Source organism: Sus scrofa, chromosome 11 (assembly GCF_000003025.6).
Source record: "Sus scrofa isolate TJ Tabasco breed Duroc chromosome 11, Sscrofa11.1, whole genome shotgun sequence".
In the NCBI taxonomy this organism is placed as follows: domain Eukaryota; kingdom Metazoa; phylum Chordata; class Mammalia; order Artiodactyla; family Suidae; genus Sus; species Sus scrofa.
In genome coordinates this window covers 75336630-75355903 of record NC_010453.5, presented here as the reverse complement: position 1 = coordinate 75355903, position 19274 = coordinate 75336630, and the positions used below count along the sequence as shown (strand labels likewise).

Here is a 19274-nt window from a genome sequence, read left to right as displayed (position 1 = left end):
TGGGGGAGAGGGTGCAGAGTTTTCGTCAGAGTGTCAGAGGATTGTTTCACTCCAAAAATGTCAGGTCATTGCTGTGTATGATATTGTGGAAAAACTGAAAAGGGCGGGAGTAGTAAAACCGCAAGTATGTTTAGCGCATATGTTGAGGACGTGTTTGTCCATTTATAGTCCTAGAAAGACAGGTAGTAGATACACAATATCTATTGGTTAAATAGATTAAATAGATTAGTGGATGAAGTTAGCTTTGTATGGAATGGTCAAGGAAGGCATCAGGGAAGAAGTCATGTTTGAACTGAGTCTTTTTTTTTTTTTTTTTTCTTTTGCCATACCTGCAGCATGTGGAAGTTCCTAGCCAGGGACTGAACCCACACTGCAGTTGTGACCTGTGCCACAGCTGTGGTGGTGCTGGATCCTTAACCTACTGTGTTTCAAGGGAACTTCCTGAGCTGAGTCTTAACAGTGGTAGGAATTCACAAAGCAGGCTGGATTGGTGGCATACTTGCTCTTTTGAGATTAGTTTACCTAAGTTTAAAGCCCTCAAAAGAACAAGCCCTTAAAAATACAGTGTAAAAATATCTATCTGTATTTCTAGACTGTACATGCTATGAAGTAAAAGAAACATGTCTGTATGTTGACCTTTTTAGTTAGGGAAACTAACAAACAACATTTAGTGACTGTGCCACAAATGTGCTTTCTAACTGAGTGGGTGAATAAATACACAATTTACAGTATTGAAACAACTCTCACCCTGTATTTTATCAGCCTGTGAAGGAAATGTGTTTCAGTATTAGAGAATGAATCAGCTGTATAATGCAACACTCCTGAACAGGTAAGAGTTTATTTTCCTTTCAGTCGTAGCTTTAATTTTTTATAAACAGAAGTGTAACGATTTCATGAAGTTAAATCTTACGATTTATCATGTGATTTTTTTCCATTGGTTTAAGCCTTCCTCCATATTTTTCCCACTTTTTAAGTTTTTATGGTTAACTATTTAACATGTCTGGAGACTGTGCTAAAGAAGTAAATAAAAAATGAACTTATATTCAAATATATGATCTTTTGACCCAGAACCACTTATTGTACGATATGCTCCCTAATCCTGTGTCATATGGCACATTCTTCATAGGTCTCATTTCTGTGGTTTCCATTTTCCCCAATTCTTTGCCTCCTTTTAGGCCACTTACATACTGAGTTGATTATTCGATAACTAAAACATGTTTCAGCACATGGTAGGTAGGGTTATCACCATCTTTACTTGTATTTGTGTCTTCACTCTAAAATCCACCTTCATTGGTAGACTCCCAAACTGGGTAGCCGCTCCTTTTGGATAAAGATCTCTTAGGTGTGTTCACCCTTCTCTTTTTTTACAATTAATTTCTCTTGACCTCTGTCACTAACATCCCTGTTGATTTTAAAGTCTGAGAACCAGTGAGAGAAATACATCACTGTCTCCCCTTTGGTGGATGTACCTGATCTCAGTTTGTAATTAAATCTACAAGGGGCATCACAATTCTATTCTGCGGGTGGTGTTGTGGACACCCCACTGTAGTATCTGGGAATAAGCACCTGGGTGTGGCGTTCTGAGAGCTGTCCACCTGGCCAAGCTCCAGCTGGAGATTCTCTGAACACTGCAGAGACATGGAGGGGCAGAGGCTGGATCCTGCATCAGTTGTTCATGGAGCAAATAAGTCATTGTTCATACCCGGCACCTAGTGTGCTTTCAGTAATAGCCCCTTGGATGTTGTGGTGGAAGGGCCAGTCGTGAAGGCAGAGCACAGAGAGGTCCTCTCGGGAGGGCAGCTGAAGATAGAGGCAGATGCTCCTACGCAGGAGTGCATTCGGGGAGGATCCATTCTAATACCTATTTTTGATTCTGGATGACCTGATGATTTAGTGTCAACTTCTACAGAACAAATTCCTGCTCTAATCGAAATTGTATTATGCAAATTGTACATATTTGTGTCTGAATATAAGACAGGTCCAAGTCCATCCCTTTTGGTGAATCAGAAACTTATCCTCCCCCCAAAAGGCTTCTATAAACTTGTACTTAACAAATTTAGGGATGGAAAGTAAATTAAATAATAAATATTACTTAGAACATTTTATGGATTGATTTAGATACATGCTTATTTGAATTAGTACATAAAGTAATACATTAATTTTGAAGCACCTTTTTAATACTCTCACCTGCCGAGAAACAATATTACTCAACTCTCTACTTGCATATTTGGTATCTGAACTGTGTCACCACTAGAGACACTAACTGTCACCATTAACTTTGTTCTCTGTGCTTGAGGAGCCGCACTTGGATGGTTCTAGGAGGATGTCATTGGGAAGTTTCATGCTGAACCAGAGAATCCATTTGTATAATGGTGATACTCTTCATTTCTCTTAAAAAAAAAAAAACAAAACTCTAAAAATGTGTTCTTAACCATTGCCACATGAACATTTACTATACTGTTTTCTACTGTCATCTTCGAAATCCTCATTTAAAATGATATCTGAGGAGTTCCCTTTGTGGCTCAGTGGGTTACCAACCCAACCAGTATCCATGAGGATGTGGGTTTGATCCCTGGCCTTGCTCAGTGTGTTAAGGATACAGCATTGCTGTGAGCTATGGGGTAGGTCACAGACGTGGCTAGGATCTGATGTTGCTCTGGCTGTGGCGTGGGCTGGCAGCTGCAGCTCCAATTTGACCCCTAGCCTGGGAATGTCCATCTGCCCAGGTGCAACCGTAAAAAGCAAATAAATAAATAATAAAATGACATCTGATACTTGTATTACGGAATCATTACCACAGAAATAGTTACTAAATTTACCTCCTTTAAAAACTTCTTGGAGTTCCCGTCGTGGCGCAGTGGTTAACAAACCCGTCTAGGAACCATGAGGTTGCGGGTTCGGTCCCTGGCCTTGCTCAGTGGGTTAACAATCCAGCGTTGCTGTGAGCTGTGGTGTAGGTTGCAGACACGGCTCGGATCCTGCGTTGCTGTGGCTCTGATTGGACCCCTAGCCTGGGAACCGCCATATGCCGCGGGAGCGGCCCAAGAAATAGCAAAAAAGAAAAAAAAAATCATAAAAACTTCTTCCTTCGCTACTTTATATTGGATGCCCTCTACAGCATGTAGAACTAACATTGGTAGATGTTACATTAGGGGACTGTGTCTTCTTCGAAAGAAGTTTGAAATGAAATAAAGATAGGCTCCCATAGTATGAGAGATTTGGTAAGGATGCAAGTATAAGATGGCTCCCTCTTTTATGAGGGATAATTTCTATGGGAAAAATAATCTCGTCAGATTTTTACATATGCATACATTAATTTGGGGGAGAATGTCCATCTTTATAATAATCATCTTCCTGTTTAGACACAGGCAGATTTTTCCTGCTGTTCAAATCTTCTCATATTTTTTAGTAGCTTCTGCTCATTTCTCCATGTGGACCTTGATCCGTGTATCCTGAAGGGAGTGTTTTCCCTCTGTGACTTTGTTACTTGCAAAACTCTGTGTTTACACACATACTCAAGACTGTATTTGGCAAATAGTAAGTAATTTCTATGACGATGATGTAGATTTTTAGTGTTACGCGTTGGTGTGCTGTATTTGCGCTCTGTGGGAAAGCACGCATGAACCAACTCTACATGTGCTAATTCTTAACCGCAAATGTTGCTGTTTCACACTACATCCTCTAGCAGGTGACTCTCGATATTGGCTTCAGATTTAGCGTGTATACTCTAACTTGACCAACACTGGCCACTCTATCTAGCAGGGCCATCACTGCGAATACCAGGATTCACTGGTTATTCAAAATTACCAAGAGGAACTTATTAAAAATGCAATTTCTGGAGGTCCTGTCATGGCACAAAGGAAACAAATCTGACTAGGAACCATAAGGTTGCAGGTTCGGTCCCTGGCCTCACTCAGTGGGTTAAGGATCTGGCATTGCCATGAGCTGTGGTGTAGGTCACAGATGTGGCTTGGATCTAACGTGGCTGTGGCTGTGGTGTAGTGGTGTAGGCTGGCAGCAATAGCTCTGATTAGACCCCTAGCCTGGGAACCTCCATATGCCCAGGGTAGGGCCCTAAAAAGGGGGGGGGGCAGTTTTCTGGACCTGATTCTAGTCCTACTGAAGCAGGTCTCTGGGAAGTTGTGAATATTTACTAAGCCCCCACTTAGTCTTCTGCCCACCAACGTTTGAAAACCACTGAGCCATAGCACACTGGCAGTATAGAGATAGCGAGCAAGTTCTAGTTCTGCTGAACCAGCCCAATCAACTCAAGGTCGGTTGAGCTTCAGAGAGATTCTGGCACATTTTCCATTGTTGGTAATTAATCAGAGCCCCCGGTACCTGATGGTGCTAGAATCTGCCCTTTTCTTTAAAAGGGGGCTATGTTAACACACTATAGTGGGTCTAAAAGCTTACAGTTTAATCTCATTTTTTTTATAAATAAACTTAGCTTACTCTTCAATAGCTCTTTAGCCATAAAAATTTAAAAATATAGATATATTTTAAAAATATGGGAAGTCCTGACGTGGCTCAGCTGGTTAAGAACCTGATGAGTGTCTATGAGGATGTGGGTTTGATCCCTGGCCTGACTCAGGAGGTTAAGGATCCAGCTTTGCTGTGAGTTGTAGTGTAGGTCGCAGACATGGCTTGGATCTGATGCATTGGTGTGACTGTGGCGTAGGCTGGCAGCTGCAATTCCAATTCCACCCCTAGCCTGGGAACTTCCATATGCCTCAGGAGCAGCTCTAAAAAGAAAAAAAAAGAAAGAAAGAAAAGAAAAAAATATATAGACATATTAGTCAAGAGTTTGCACATTATCTCTGAATTCTGAAAGCACAAAATTTCCTTCTACATCAATAAGATGTGTAAGAGCGTGATCTATTTTTCACTTGTATGTGGCACATAAATGGTGTATGATAACAATTAAGAGGATGCGCCTATTCTTCTGCATCCAGAACACATTCAAACCGCAAAAAGAAAAGAGCTCAGGATTGTTATGTATTTCATTTATGGAGTAGACATATTCAAGTAATGATTTTCACTAAAAAGCAAAATATTTCTTCTTGGTTTGACTTTTATATGGTAAGGTTATTTGGCAGATAATTAATTCTAATGAATAAGGGTAAATTTTGGGGAAGACAGCAAACGTGTTATTTTAATTATTTTTATAATATAAAACCAGAATAAAAGAAATACTTCCTTTCCAATGCATAACAGTTTAGCCATTTAAATAGGAATAAAGGTAGAATTGCATGAAAATAAGTATATTACATAACTTAAGAGCTGTGACTTATTTGAGAGAAAAAAGCATAAATGACACCTTGAATGGTAAACACAGAGCTGTAGATACACAGGTAGATCATTTCTGCAGTGTACTCCGAGAAAAAGCGTGTTTGAGGGCCAGGTCCCTCAATATAATGTATTTGCATCTGAGGTCTATTCAGCTGCCTTTTGAAATATGTCTGTGCTATTAAACTACTCGGTGCCATTAGTCACACTCTTAGGTAAAACCTACGCAGGAGTTTCTAGACTCCACAGCCTGCTTTTCCTGATAAATGAAACCTACATTCCGCCAAGCTATTTGCTCTTCTTTTCCACTGTGCTACATTTGAGCTGATAAGCTAACATAATCAACAGAGTTACCACTCTGGTTAACACTTTCCCTGAACATATTTCTCATTTTGAGTTCAGTGAACAGTGATGTTTATGAAAATCAACTTAAAATCATTTATCTGAATTTCTTCAATGAATCCCAATCACTTGTGGGAAAAGAGCTGGTTTTCTTGGCTTATGATACATGCTCATGATACATGATGGAGCTCCAGCCTTCTTTTCTAGTCTTTCTTGCAGCTTCACCATGTGCCCCCCACACTCTAGCCCAGTCCACTAACCTCCAGATCCTCCAGTGTTCTGGGGTCCTTCAGGTGCCAGGGTCCTTGAACACTGAGGGTCTTCTTCAAGAATCCTTCCTAATGTTACTCAGTACCCCCAGTACCTTCCTGGTTCCTCTCAAAATCAGATTGGAGTTCATCCTCCCCACTCTGAAGTCTCCCAAATGTTAATCCTCTAGCATTCCCCACATATTGTAGTTGCTAGCTCAGTGCTTTCTTCTCCTGGTTGACTTAAGCTTCAAGAGACCAGACGTGGTCTTTCATCTCTCATCTCATGGTTCATTCTAGAACCAACACATAGCAAAAAAAAAGTGGGAATGGTTGTTGATAATTTATTTTCAGAGGGCATGTAACCTTCAAGTTTTCTTATTTTAAAACATCCTAGTTCATGGGAACTATAAGAAAAAGGCAAGGTCCAGATTACTTAAAAACAGAATTAACTATAGTTTATTGTAACTAAGTATTGTTATCCTAATTACAAAAAAATAGTAACACTATTACTTTATTGCAGTATATCAGACTTTTATTAAGCATCATTGAAATATTTTGTAAGACATGGCTTGACTAGATAGGAATATTAATAACAATAAGATAAAAACAACAGAGCCTGACTTTGCTGCTTCTGCTTGTTTGAGAGTAATGAACCTTTAATTTTATATATTGTTCATTTCTTTTATTTTCATTTCCTAGTTCTCTTTCTGGTTTAATCACACAGTCAAGAGAAAGAAAGAGATGCTAATGTTTTGAGACGTCATTGGCATTTGTGTATCTCTGATTAAAATTAACAATGCAATTCTGTGGAGAAAATTGCGTTATTATCTAATGTGAGTATGTACACTATCAGATTTTCTGCTTCAGTCCTTAAAAAATCTGATTTAGTAAATATCACAAAACGGGATTTGTAATATAAAATAACTGTTAGTGAGATACTGCAAAGTGGGAAGAGTGACTGCATCTCGGTTTGGGGATTATGACTTTTAAAATTGTTTACATTTTGTAATTTTCTACAATGTGCCTGTAGTATTTGTATAATAACAGTAATCACATTTTTATGAATATATATATATATATGCTTAGTTTAGTTTATGATATTTTTGTGGTTGAGGGTCCATGTATAAAGTCCAGATAGTTGCCAGATTAATAATAAATCTGGTTAATAAATAATATTTTTATCTGAATTATGGAGAAAAATTCTGATGTTAATTAAAGTGGTTGGCAATTATTCTTTTCCCTTTTTATTGGGAAGAGAGTGAGAGGTTAAGGAAATTTCAGTATATTCTAATCTTTTAAAAATATTTGATAACAAGATGTATGATCAGGTAGTGATTTTGGATGAATATTATAAGTTCTCTGTGTATAAATAACAAGTTATAGCTTCAGCCTTGATGCTAGACATTCTCCCATGCAGATATGAATTAAGTAACTACTACTTTGAAATGTTTCTAGAGCGTTGGTTCTAAACCTCAGTGATTTTGCTCCCAGGAGACATTCGGCAATGCTTGAAGACATTTTACTTGCTAGAACTGGGGAGAGGTGGGTGTGCTATTGGTGTGTTTTGAGTGGAGGCTAGGGAGACTGCTGTACCTTGTATAAAGTATAGCACAGTCCCACAACAAAGAATTATCTGACCCCACATGTCAGTAGAGGTGATGCTGAGAAACACTATCTAGAGTGATTGTAAATAGTTTTATTGTTATAGCTCTGTTGGTCCTAAGCTTTAAAGTCAGTCCCTTCCAAGTGTTAATGAGTCTATCTGTCAATAGCAGGAGCACTCAACAGAGAGCACAATTCCAGGCTAATGCACAGGAAATCTGAAGCTAAAAATAAACATGAGTGGTGGGGTTGGGGAAGGGTTGGTATAAATTGTAGTGTACTAGGCTTGGGACAAGAAAAACAGAATGTGTATTTTAAGAACAAATATGATGGTTTATTTCAGCAGCACTTCTGTGACTTTTTTCTTAGAAGCATAACTTAAGATCTTATTTATAGCCACTTGAGGTGTTATTAATCACTGTGAACAAGAGCAGGTGTGACCTGAGCTGAAAGTCCAAATTGCCAGGTTTGAAGGCACATGGGGTTGGAGGAAGCAGGGTTGGGTGGTGGCCAGATGGTGCATAGTTGGTGAATGATGGTCTGTTTAGGTATTTTGGCCTTGGAACCCTAACAGTCACTTTGCCCACATCTTCCTTTGGGGTAGCAGAAGGATTCTAGTGGATTTTCCTTTCTCACCTTAAAAAGCCAGTCACTCTAAGATCATCTTTGTGTTCTGAAACTCAGTGTAGTCTGCCTGTGAGCTTTCTGTGTGAGCTTCCCCTCCTAGAGACACAGTGTGGGCTTCCCTAGCCAAAGGCTTTCTGAGCTTTCTGTCTTGCACAGTAGAGATAGGAAAAATACAAGCCTGTCCAGGCAGCATCTTCAAACTAGGAAGAAACAGGGTGAAGAAAAATGAAGGGATGGGTAAAAGAAGCATGAAATTAAATCCTCTAACCCAAGTATTAAACAACTAAATCTAGATAAAAATAGGTAAGCCAAAAAAAAAAAAAAAAACCCTACTTTTTCTTAATTAAAAAAAAAATTCTTCACCTGGCATTTATAGAAATAAAGGCCTTGGGAGTTCCCGTCGTGGCGCAGTGGTTGACGAATCCGACTAGGAACCATGAGGTTGCGGGTTCGGTCCCTGCCCTTGCTCAGTGGGTTAACGATCCGGCGTTGCCGTGAGCTGTGGTGTAGGTTGCGGATGCGGCTCGGATCCCGCGTTGCTGTGGCTCTGGCGTAGGCCGGTGGCTACAGCTCTGATTCAACCCCTAGCCTGGGAATCTCCGTATGCCGCGGGAGCTGCCCAAGAAATAGCAACAACAACAACAACAGACAAAAGACAAAAAGACAAAAAAAAAAAAAAAAAAAAGAAATAAAGGCCTTGGATTGTTATAGTTCATCTATATTTTATCACAAAGGGCCAACATCTTCAAAATAAAAGGGAGAGAGAATCATTTCAGGATTTAGACTATGGTATGTTCACTTTTATGTTCTGCAAAATCTTTCATCAAGAAATAGAAATGGAGACTTCTGATATTATCTTTCACGTGTATTTATTTATGCAATGAAAATGTCACACCCATAGGAGTTCCCCGCTGTGGCTCATTGGTTAATGAACCTGACTAGTAACCATGAGGTTTACAGGTTCGATCCCTGGCCTTGCCAGCTCAGGTCAACACCTGGATCCCGCAACCTCATGGTTCCTAGTCAGATTTGTTTCTGCTGCGCGACGACGGGAACCCCTGCTTCCAAAATTTAACAGGATTTTTCGAAATCCTTTTGTGATTTAATCCACATCACTGAGAAAAGAATATTTTATTCAAAGTCAAAATAATTTAAACTATATAAAGAAGAAGAATTGAAAGACTATTTCCTTGATTCTGGGTTCCTATACAAAGCTCAGATAAAATATTTCTACTTCATGTTAAATTTTCAGCATAACCTGGAAATTTGCTTATTTAAGTACACTATAAGGTAAGGATAAACCAGCTTAGAAAGTATATCTTTTAGTTTCTAGATCTTTTATACAGTTAAAAAAAAATTCAATGCATTAAAAGCCAAAGTGCCAGACTGGTAAACTTAGAGCAGTTGTCTTTTAAAAACATTGCATGACACAGATCAACCAGCTGTCAAACCTGTACCAAGCGTTATAGTCCCTGCATATAGTTTTTTGGAACTTTTACGTTGGTAAACTTTAGTGTGTACCATACTGTTGGTTGAATTCTGTGCATTATGTTTTGCAGCTTGCCCTTTTGAAAGTACCCACTTCCGTGCATGCCATCACCCACAGATCCTCTAAAAAGAATATGAATACGCATGATCCATCCTTTTGGTTTCTCCACTTAGTTGCTTAGAATGATGGCATTCTAATTCTGTTCATGTGAATGGGCACCCCACAGAATATTAGAATCATTAGAAAGCAGGGAAAGGAGGTTCACACAGTGAACCTGGTGAAGCAAACTGCTGTCCTACGCGACCACCGGAGAGAGCTCAGGACAGTGCTGCGCTCAGGGTGCGCGTGTGCGCGCACAAGAAGCGCAGGCACCCGCGTAGTCTCCAGCTCTTGCAGCTCCCGTGGGAGTGAAGGGCAAAGTGGGCAGGGTCTTCAAAGAATACGAGACTGATGTTTGTCCACAGCATTGACTCTTGAGAAGACCCCTGATTTTCCCAGTGCGTCTGACGCTGTTCCTTCTTGGAACTCCGAGAGCCAACGCTAAGGGGCACCAGAGGCTCGAACTGCAACGGCCTCCACTCCGGCAGCCCGGTGGCCCGCTGCTGCGGAAGTCCTGGGCGACAGCAAAGCCCAGTTGGGCGGGGGCTGGGGCGCAGGCCTTTGGAGTGGGGATCTCGGGAGAATGGGATGCTCCAGATCGGAGGAGGAATTCTCCGAGGTCAAGATGTCGAATGCGAAACCGTGGGCTAGTCGGTGGACCTTGGTAGCCTCGGTCTTACTGTTTTTCCCTAAGACTCTATGAAGCCACTTCTAATCTCCTTTTACTTTATGAAAGATGTCGCTGTCATATATACAGCTAAAGATGTAGGTGCGCACACATCATCCCTTCCATAGACTCAAATTATTTGACAAAATAATTTAATGCAGCTGGAAGCTGTTGATCTCTAGTTGTCTAGGGATTCTGAGGCACATGCAAAGAGATCAAATGTCACATCATCTCCCCTCGCCCCCGCTTGCCATTTCACGTTTACTCCCATACCCCCAACCTTTCTTTTGTTAAGGAGGCAACACCCAGGCCCTCGCCCCGCTAGATACCTCTGACCGCCCGCCGGCACCTCGGACTTCTTCCAGAGTCAGAGAGAGAGCGGGAGATGCTGAAGAAATTAGCAAGCATCCCCAGGCTTGCAGTCAGCATTGTTACTTTGATCAGTGATAAAGAAAAAACAAAAACAAAAGGTGGGGCGGGGGGCCCAGGAAGGAAAGAGGGGGCGCCAGAGCTGCAGCCCAGGCCAGCCTGTGGGTACAGCCGGCCCCCACCCCGCCGGACCCCTTGCGTCCTCGCCCTCCTCCCCCTCCTCCCGGGCCGAGCCCGGTGCCAATGCGCCAGGATGGAGAGAGCTCGGCGCGGGAGGAGATGACGCAAAACCCGGCGCTCCCCCTAAAAAAGTGTTTCTCCAGGACGAAGATGGCGGCAACTTAGCCGGAGACTAAAGATGACTGTGGCTCTCGGGAGGCCCAGCCCAGGCGATTCGGCCCCGAGGTCCGAGGGAGGCGGCGTCAGCACTCGGAGCCCGGCGGCGGCGGCGGCGCCCGCGGGCAGACCTGCGGCAGCGGCGGCGGCGGCGGCGGCAGTTAGAGCGCGGGGTGGGGGGTGGGGGGAGGGAGAGCCCTGCCGGCGGCGGCAGCCCAGGCTCCGGACTCGGGGAGAGCGAGCGAGAAGTAGGAGCAGGAGGAGGAGGAGAGAAAGCAGAAGGAAAGGAAGGAGGAGGAAGAGGAGGAGGAGAGGACTGGGGAGGCGCTCTGGTCGCAGTCAGTGGGCAGCGGAGACGCGGCATGCCCCTGGCAGGGGAGAGCCGGCTGTCCTCGGCGGGGCCATGGGGACCCGCGCTCTGACTATGCCTGGGTGAGAGGAGCCGCGCCAGCCGCCCTGCCGCCTCCACCATCACCTCCTGCACTCAGCTCACCGCCGGCCACCAGCCCCAGCCTCCGACTGACTCTCTCTCTCTCTCCCTCTCTGCATTATTGTTTCCCCCTCTACAGAAGATGGGGTCGGCTGATGATTAGGTCGGAAGCAAGTCAGATCTTCCTCCAAAGCCTGGTAATATTTATGTAGGCAAAGAGAGAGAGCGAGAAAAGAGGGAGAGGGAGAGGGAGAGAGAAGAAACTGGAGGAGGGGATAAGGAAATTCAACCCTCTAAGTCAATGCATGTTGTGGTGACACCGGCACAGGAGCCCTCACGGTGGAGTCGGCCAGGGCTGTGCGTTCCCAAAATATGACCAGGGGTGCTTGGATGTGTCGGCAGTATGACGACGGCTTAAAAATCTGGTTGGCAGCACCCCGGGAGAACGAGAAACCGTTCATCGATTCAGAGAGGGCTCAGAAATGGCGACTGTCTCTGGCATCTCTCTTGTTTTTCACAGTCCTGCTCTCTGATCACTTGTGGTTCTGCGCCGAGGCCAAGCTGACCCGGACCCGGGACAAGGAGCAGCAGCAGCAGCAGCAGCAGCAGCAGCGGCAGCAGCATCAGAGGCAGCGGCAGCAGCGGCAGAGGCAGCAGGAACCCTCCTGGCCCGCGCTCCTGGCGAGCATGGGGGAGTCCTCGCCCGCCGCCCAGGCACACAGACTCCTCTCCGCCTCCTCGTCCCCCACCCTGCCCCCCTCCCCCGGAGACGGCGGCGGCGGCGGCGGCAAGGGCAACCGAGGCAAAAACAACCGGGGCAAGGCTCTTTTTCTAGGAAACTCTGCCAAACCCGTGTGGCGCCTGGAGACTTGTTACCCCCAGGGCGCCTCCTCGGGCCAGTGCTTCACGGTGGAGAGCGCGGACGCCGTGTGCGCCAGGAACTGGAGTCGGGGGGTGGCGGCCGGGGGGGAGGAGCAGCAGGTGAGGGGGACGCATCCAACTCCGCTCTGGAACTTGTCGGATTTTTACCTTTCGTTTTGTAATTCCTACACACTTTGGGAGTTGTTCTCGGGGTTGTCCAGCCCCAACACTTTGAACTGTAGTCTGGATGTGGTGCTCAAGGAGGGCGGTGAGATGACCACTTGCAGGCAGTGCATCGAGGCTTACCAAGACTATGACCACCACGCTCAGGAGAAATACGAAGAGTTTGAAAGCGTGCTCCATAAATACTTACAATCGGAGGAGTACTCGGTGAAATCCTGCCCTGAGGACTGTAAGGTAGGAACAGTAGGTTTTTTCCATCCTTGGGGGTTTTGTATATGTGTGTGCTTGGTTGGCGTGTCTTAGAGAGTTTTAAAATAGCTTTTTGACTCTGGTTTTGTTACTTCAACTGTTGTTTTTGTGGTTGTGAGAGCTTGACTTGCTGCTTGATTTGGGACTGTTTTGTGGCTTGCTGGCAGATTGGTGTTGTCCTCTGGGAATCCTTAGAAGATCAGGAAGATTCTGATCTTCTGAGATAAAAAAGCAGGTGCTCTAACTGTCTCTTAAAGCTACGGAGTTGCTTCAAAGCGTTACCTTTTTTAAAAAAATGGAATTTGAGTGATGCTTGTTAGAAAGACAGTGATGGAGCTGCATATGGATGACCCCAGCTAAACTCAGGCGAGTCGGAGACAGACATGTACGGTCTAGCTTATGGACTTTATGCTTAAACTCTCTGATAGCGACATCATTAAGCTGGTTGACTAAAGGGACAAGAGAAAATGTTTGTGGTTGTTTATGTAGGAAGAACAAAAAACCATTTTACAGGGGTTGTTCTGGCTGTTTGAAAAATCTGGGGGCCTACCTAAATGTATTCACTCATAAGTTTCCTGTTTTCTCTTAGAATTTTGTATTGCTATTGATCAGAGACTCAATACTCAATTTTTATGGGTAGAAAGTTTGAAATAAGTATTTGGTGATAAATGATCAGTTTTAGGTGATGTATCACCCCCTTATGTAATTAGCTTGAATTTTCAGGATGCTCTCCAGAAGTACTAATTGGCAAATGCCTGGTGCTATGAATGAAAAATATTGAACTCTTTCATAACATATATTATATTCAGCCTCTTCCTGTTGAATACAATAATGGCTATAATCCTTGTTGATTCGCAAATGGAAGTGTGTATAAGTTTCTTTAGAAGTGGCCACTGCAACCAGGGATGGATGTGTGTCCTAGTGCAAGTGTTGCTGTCCTTGGTGCTGAAATGAGATTTGCTCAAGAGCTCTGTTGAAGATACTGCAGTGACCTTTTTTAGTAGGGAAGAAATGATGACACAATCTCAGGAAGCCTTAATGTTTTGTTCCTAAGGTAATTTATTAAACTATGCAATAGTATTGTTTTTCCAAAGAAATAATTGCACCACATTTTCTCTCTTCTTTTCTCCTCACCACTCCCCCAGTCTCCCTGTAGGAACACAATGGTCCCTCTTTTGCCTCACTTACTTTGTACTGAGCAAGTGTAATCAGGGACAGTGTGGATCAAAGGATTTTGTGATGCTTTGACAAGAGAACTGGCCAAAGGAATACCTACTTAAAATGAGCATGGTTCAAGAGCTATATTTTAGTTTGGATTGCAAAGGTGTGCTTTTGACACTTCAGCTAAACTCAAACTAAACTTGCTTTGCCAACATTCTTTAAGGCCAGAAACATATATTTTTGCATATAATAATATTGAGTTTAAAACATTAACTTAGAGTGCTCCTTCATTAGATAAATGGATTTTAAAAGTTTCTCACATATTTTTCTTTGTTATACTCCTGTAAGTTATGCCTGGGAATAAATCTTAATCTTAATGGTAGAAGTTAATAATGAATGACTAGTGTATTTATTGCATGGTTATTTACTTTGACAAGATACACTGCATCAAAATTATAAAGGCAGGGAAAATTAATGCTCTGCTAATTCTACTACTAATAAAAAGCTTGCAGAGGTTTCAGTAGATTTATGTTTAAACATGATCCATTATAATAATTTGAATTTGCTTTCTTTCTTGAATGTATAGTCTCAGACATCTCTAGCAATTCCAGTTTGCATAAGTTCAGCATTTAAAAGGTAGTCATCATTGTCAATAGACTATAGCACAAATTCAAATAAGCGTGTCATATATATTTTTGATTAAATATTCAAGTTTTCAATATGTATAAATGTGTATTTCCCCCTTGACCTGAAGTAATTACCAACGTTAAACTTGTATCATCATAGCTGTAAGGCATAGTATAGGTTAAACTAATTTTTAATGTTATGAACTAATTCATCCCGGATTGTGTTTTCATGTCGAATAGTAGTTGTTAGCTGTATGCACAAACTCACATTATAAAATTTTTAACTCCTTTTTAGAAACGTTTCTTCACATTGAAAAGTAAACACAAACATTTGAGTTTTTTCATCTCCACAACACAAAATTTATTACTTGTGGTGTCATGTAGCTATTTCTTGGTTGTTGGTTAATTGGAAACACTTGAAACATTTATTCCACAATAATTGCTCTTAAACAGTTTCAGATTTTAGCTTGGGGTGTGGGAGTTGTTCGGGGTTCTTAGTTGGTAACTCACAATCTGTTGAGGAGCTCCTTAGCTTAATATGTAATTTCTCTATGATTCTTCAAAACTACAAACACATCCACATACAAAGTATATTATGGGCTTAAAATGCTACTTGTTGTCTTTGGAGAATGTATCTGAGTTTCTTCCTAAACACTTTTACTTAATTCAGACACTTTCAATCATGAGATGATGACTGTCATCAGGGCAGTGTGTAAACTATGTAATCTGCGTGAAATTTTCCACATTTTAAGGTTAATGACAAAATCTCAGGCTACATTAAAAGTAAATGCATTATATTTCCAGAATTGGTAATACAGCCATGAAAAAGTTCAATTTAATAGTTTGTTAATGTATTTGTATACTTATAGAGAGACTATAGTTAATCACATTAGTTATACAAATTATTAGGATTCGTATTTTAGGAGAAATAGATTAACTTTGTTATACTCATACTTAATTAAATGATTAATACAGTGATTTCCAAGTTTTGAAAGTTAGGATATATTATTACCATCCAGTTTTATAATCTTACCCGTTGAAAAAAATCCACATTCTGTATATGTATGAAACCAAAGCAGATTAAATTTAATTTTTATTTAACTTGATTTAAAGGGCTTTTGACACATTATACTGGAAAAAAACAAACAAACAAACAAACAAACCAAAACACCAACATTGATCTAATCCAGTCACCTTGTCTTGGGCCCGAGGTAATTGAAGATCAAATATAGCTTGGATTTACTTTAATAGACCTTTGGTTGCAACATGTAGTAGAAATCATTTGCGCCCGAGAATATTTTTAAAAATTCAGAGGAATAACTGGTTTAATTTTTAAAGTAAATATACATCCTTATCTGGGAAGTAATTTATGGTAAAATAAAGAATAAGAACTTTTCCATATATCAATTAGACTACAGCATTCAAGCTGCTATGTTACATAAATCAGGTAGCAGAAATTATGGCAATTATGATTCTTTTCTGGGCTTTGCAGTTGTTCAAAATGATGATTTTGATATATAACTAGAATCTGACAAATCTGTTAAAATCTTCAAAGCTGGTAATAATAAAAAGTACAATATTCTAAGCTACATTATATATATATACATTATAAACATACCTGAATTTTTTCTTAAATATGCCGTTCTTTAGCTTTGAAGAATTCTTGAAATTACATATTATAAAACTGGGATATTTAGGGAATATAATTTCTATGTTACAGGTATACTTTTGTTACTGATAGATTTATTGTGTCACTCTTCCTCAAGACAGATGGTCAAGGAAAGTGGATTTGAGATTAGATTCAAACATAAATTATTACATTTCTGTATGTTACTTCTTTCTGAATAGCTTCTAATCTTTATACTCTGAAGAATGTATACAGTCGTCTGTTTTTATTTTATAATCTTATATTAAAGTAAATTATACTCCTTATTTTTATTTAACAGATGATGACCAAAGAAATACTCTGTCAGTGTTAGGGATATATAATAGCTGTGATACTCAGGGCTTCTATATGATTTGCAGGAACCACAGAATTTGAATTACATAATGTGCAATTAAAATAAAAGGCATTTCTTAAGTTCATATTTATTTTAGTATCATACACTGTAGATTCTTAAGAGTAGTTTCAAAAAATAAAATATCCTTTCCACTTAGATATTAAATCTACAGTACTATTTTGCTGTTAGTCATTGAAGTGCTATTGTACATATTATGACACTGTGCAGAGTGCGGACTACATCTGCAAATAGATCTCTTTTATATTCTGCTACTGTATTATTTTCAAATCATATTTTCACAGTTGAATTGCTTCTCTGCAAAATCAGTCTAACCTTCAGATGACCGCCATTAATAAGGCTATTTATAAGGTCAAAGCCACTATCATAACCGTTTTTATGACCTAGATTTTATTTTTCAGATTTTTGTCTCGTGTATAACTACTGATTTATGATCTGTTTTATTTTTGTAGGAAAACACCCCAAATTTTATCTTAATATTATATGCTCTTGCTTTATAGACCAAAGAATGATTTTTTTTTTTAACTTCAGATTTATAATTGGGTCAAATTAGTAGCTATTTAGGGCATAACTACCAAGTTTTAATAATTGCTGTTACACACTGGTTTTAACCACTTTAATCAGATGAGGTTTTTGTCTGCACACGCAAGGTGAATTAAAGGAAGAGGGAAAGTAGAGGAAATCATTCTCCGTCTCCAGCTGCTGTACATCCGGATCATACTCTGCTAAGATTCAGTTTTGTACTAGATTGGGTACAAGAACAAACTTATAGATGACTGTTTCAAACACAGTGCTGTTTTGGTGTGAGTTAGCTGACCGATTGCTTTAATTTCAATTCCCAATTTCCTTTTTGATCTTAATCATCTGTGTCGACCTCACATTGACTAGACACCAGACAGGTTGTTGTGCACTTCACACTGATTTGCAGAGCAAGGGCGTTTCTTCACTGTCAGTAAACATTTACTTTACCACCGTTTTAGGTGACAGGGACGACCAAAGTGGATAGAGCTTTTAGCCCCCGTGCCTCAGTAATACATAATAATCTCATTTGTCCAACTGATGAGAAAGGAACTGAGATTTTTTTTTTTTTTAATTGGCGGTAAAGACAGGAGAACATAGCCAAGGGGAGGGAAGCAGATATGTGGTGACTGGGCCGAGGAAGTAGATGAGAAGTGAACCACTGGGGTGCGAGGTTTAGGGAATGTGCCAGGACAGAACAGGAGAGGGAGGAGGAAGCACAGACGGCCAGAGGTTTGGACATTCAAGGATGGGCCTATTGACTGTGAATGTTCTGTCTTTTAGCCAGAACTGAGTCATTATACTGGTGTTCACTAATGGGTTGAGTACAGAAATTAGTTGATTGTCTCTGTGAGACCGATCAACTGTTTGACTAGAGGAATCTTAGTCTCCTTATATGTGTCTCTTAATTTTAGATTTATAAATAAGTTTATATGAATTTTAGCTTAGATAAATTTAGACTTTTTCAGAAGTATGGGTTGGTTTTAAGAGAAAACATTTTGGCTTTTCATAATATTTAAGTGGTTTGGTCTCTTCTTTCTCCACCTATTCACTTTCTTAAACTTAGGAAATTAGTAATTCATTTTTACTTTTCTGATTCCATTGTAATGATGAGTCATGTCTCCCTTTTTATTTATTTCTATCATATTGGAATACCTAGTTGACATTTACACAGTTTTTTGATGATACAAGCTGCTAAGTAGGCACAGAATACTACCACACTTAGGGATTCATTTTGAAAGGATCTTATTATTCTGTTTTGAAGTGATCATAATATCAGTCATATTTTATTTTTTGAAACTTTGGATTAGAAGATGCTGTGAAGCATGTAATTTAAGTTTTATCTAATAAGAAACATTATTACAGGAGTTCCTGTCATGGCTCAGTGGTTAACGAATCCGACTAGGAACGATGAGGTTGCGATTTCAATCCCTGGCCTCACTCAATGGGTTAAAGATCCGGCGTTGCCGTGAGCTGTGGTGTAGGTTGCAGACGTGGCTTGAATCCCCGCGTTGCTGTGGCTCTGGCGTAGGCCGTTGGCTACAGCTCCGATTGGACGCCTAGCCTGGGAACCTCCATATGCCGCGGAGAGCGGCCCTAGAAAAGACAAAAAAAATTATTACAATACAAATAATGAAATTTCATTAGTAAAATGTTTTAATTTACTCTGATTCTTTAAAACTGGAAACAGGAGATATTAACAATTGCTTTTCTTTGGTGATAAATAGTTAATGATTTATACTATATATTGTGCTGGAATACATGAAAATATTTACTTCTTGGGTGTTTAAAGTATTAAAAGGTAATAGTTGATTTTCCTTCCCTTGGTAGTCTGTTTCTACACACAGTCATTCATTAAAAAAGAAAAAAAAAAGTTGTAGGAGTTCTCTGTGGCTCATCAGGTTAAAGATCTAATGCTGTCACTGCAGTGGCTCGTTTAGCATGTGTTTAAATACTGTTACTGATTTTAGTAGTAGCAATAATAAATCTAGACATGTGTGTGATAGGTGAATGCAATATTAGTTCTCTGGAAATACTTGGGGATTTTTTTATGTCAGGTGTCCTCCGCTGCATGAGAAAGAAATTGTGCTCTAGTAAAATCTGAGTCTTCAGGCCTCAGTGTCCTATTCTTCCTGGCAATGTGCCTTCTTGCTTTT

At 40.6% G+C, this 19274-nt stretch overlaps 1 protein-coding gene across 2 annotated transcripts in view; it reads left to right on the top strand.

Annotated features, from left to right (window-relative positions):
• The window catches only part of FAM155A (family with sequence similarity 155 member A), a 602381-nt gene continuing 594311 nt past the window's right edge, over positions 11205 to 19274 (top strand). Inside the window, exon 1 of one of the 2 annotated variants that reach the window (XM_021065383.1) lies at positions 11205 to 12779. In XM_021065383.1, coding sequence (XP_020921042.1) covers positions 11874 to 12779 — 906 coding nt within the window. In that variant the 5' untranslated portion in view covers positions 11205 to 11873. The remainder of the gene's footprint in view (positions 12780 to 19274) is intronic. The other variant, XM_021065384.1, reaches the window with a different exon arrangement.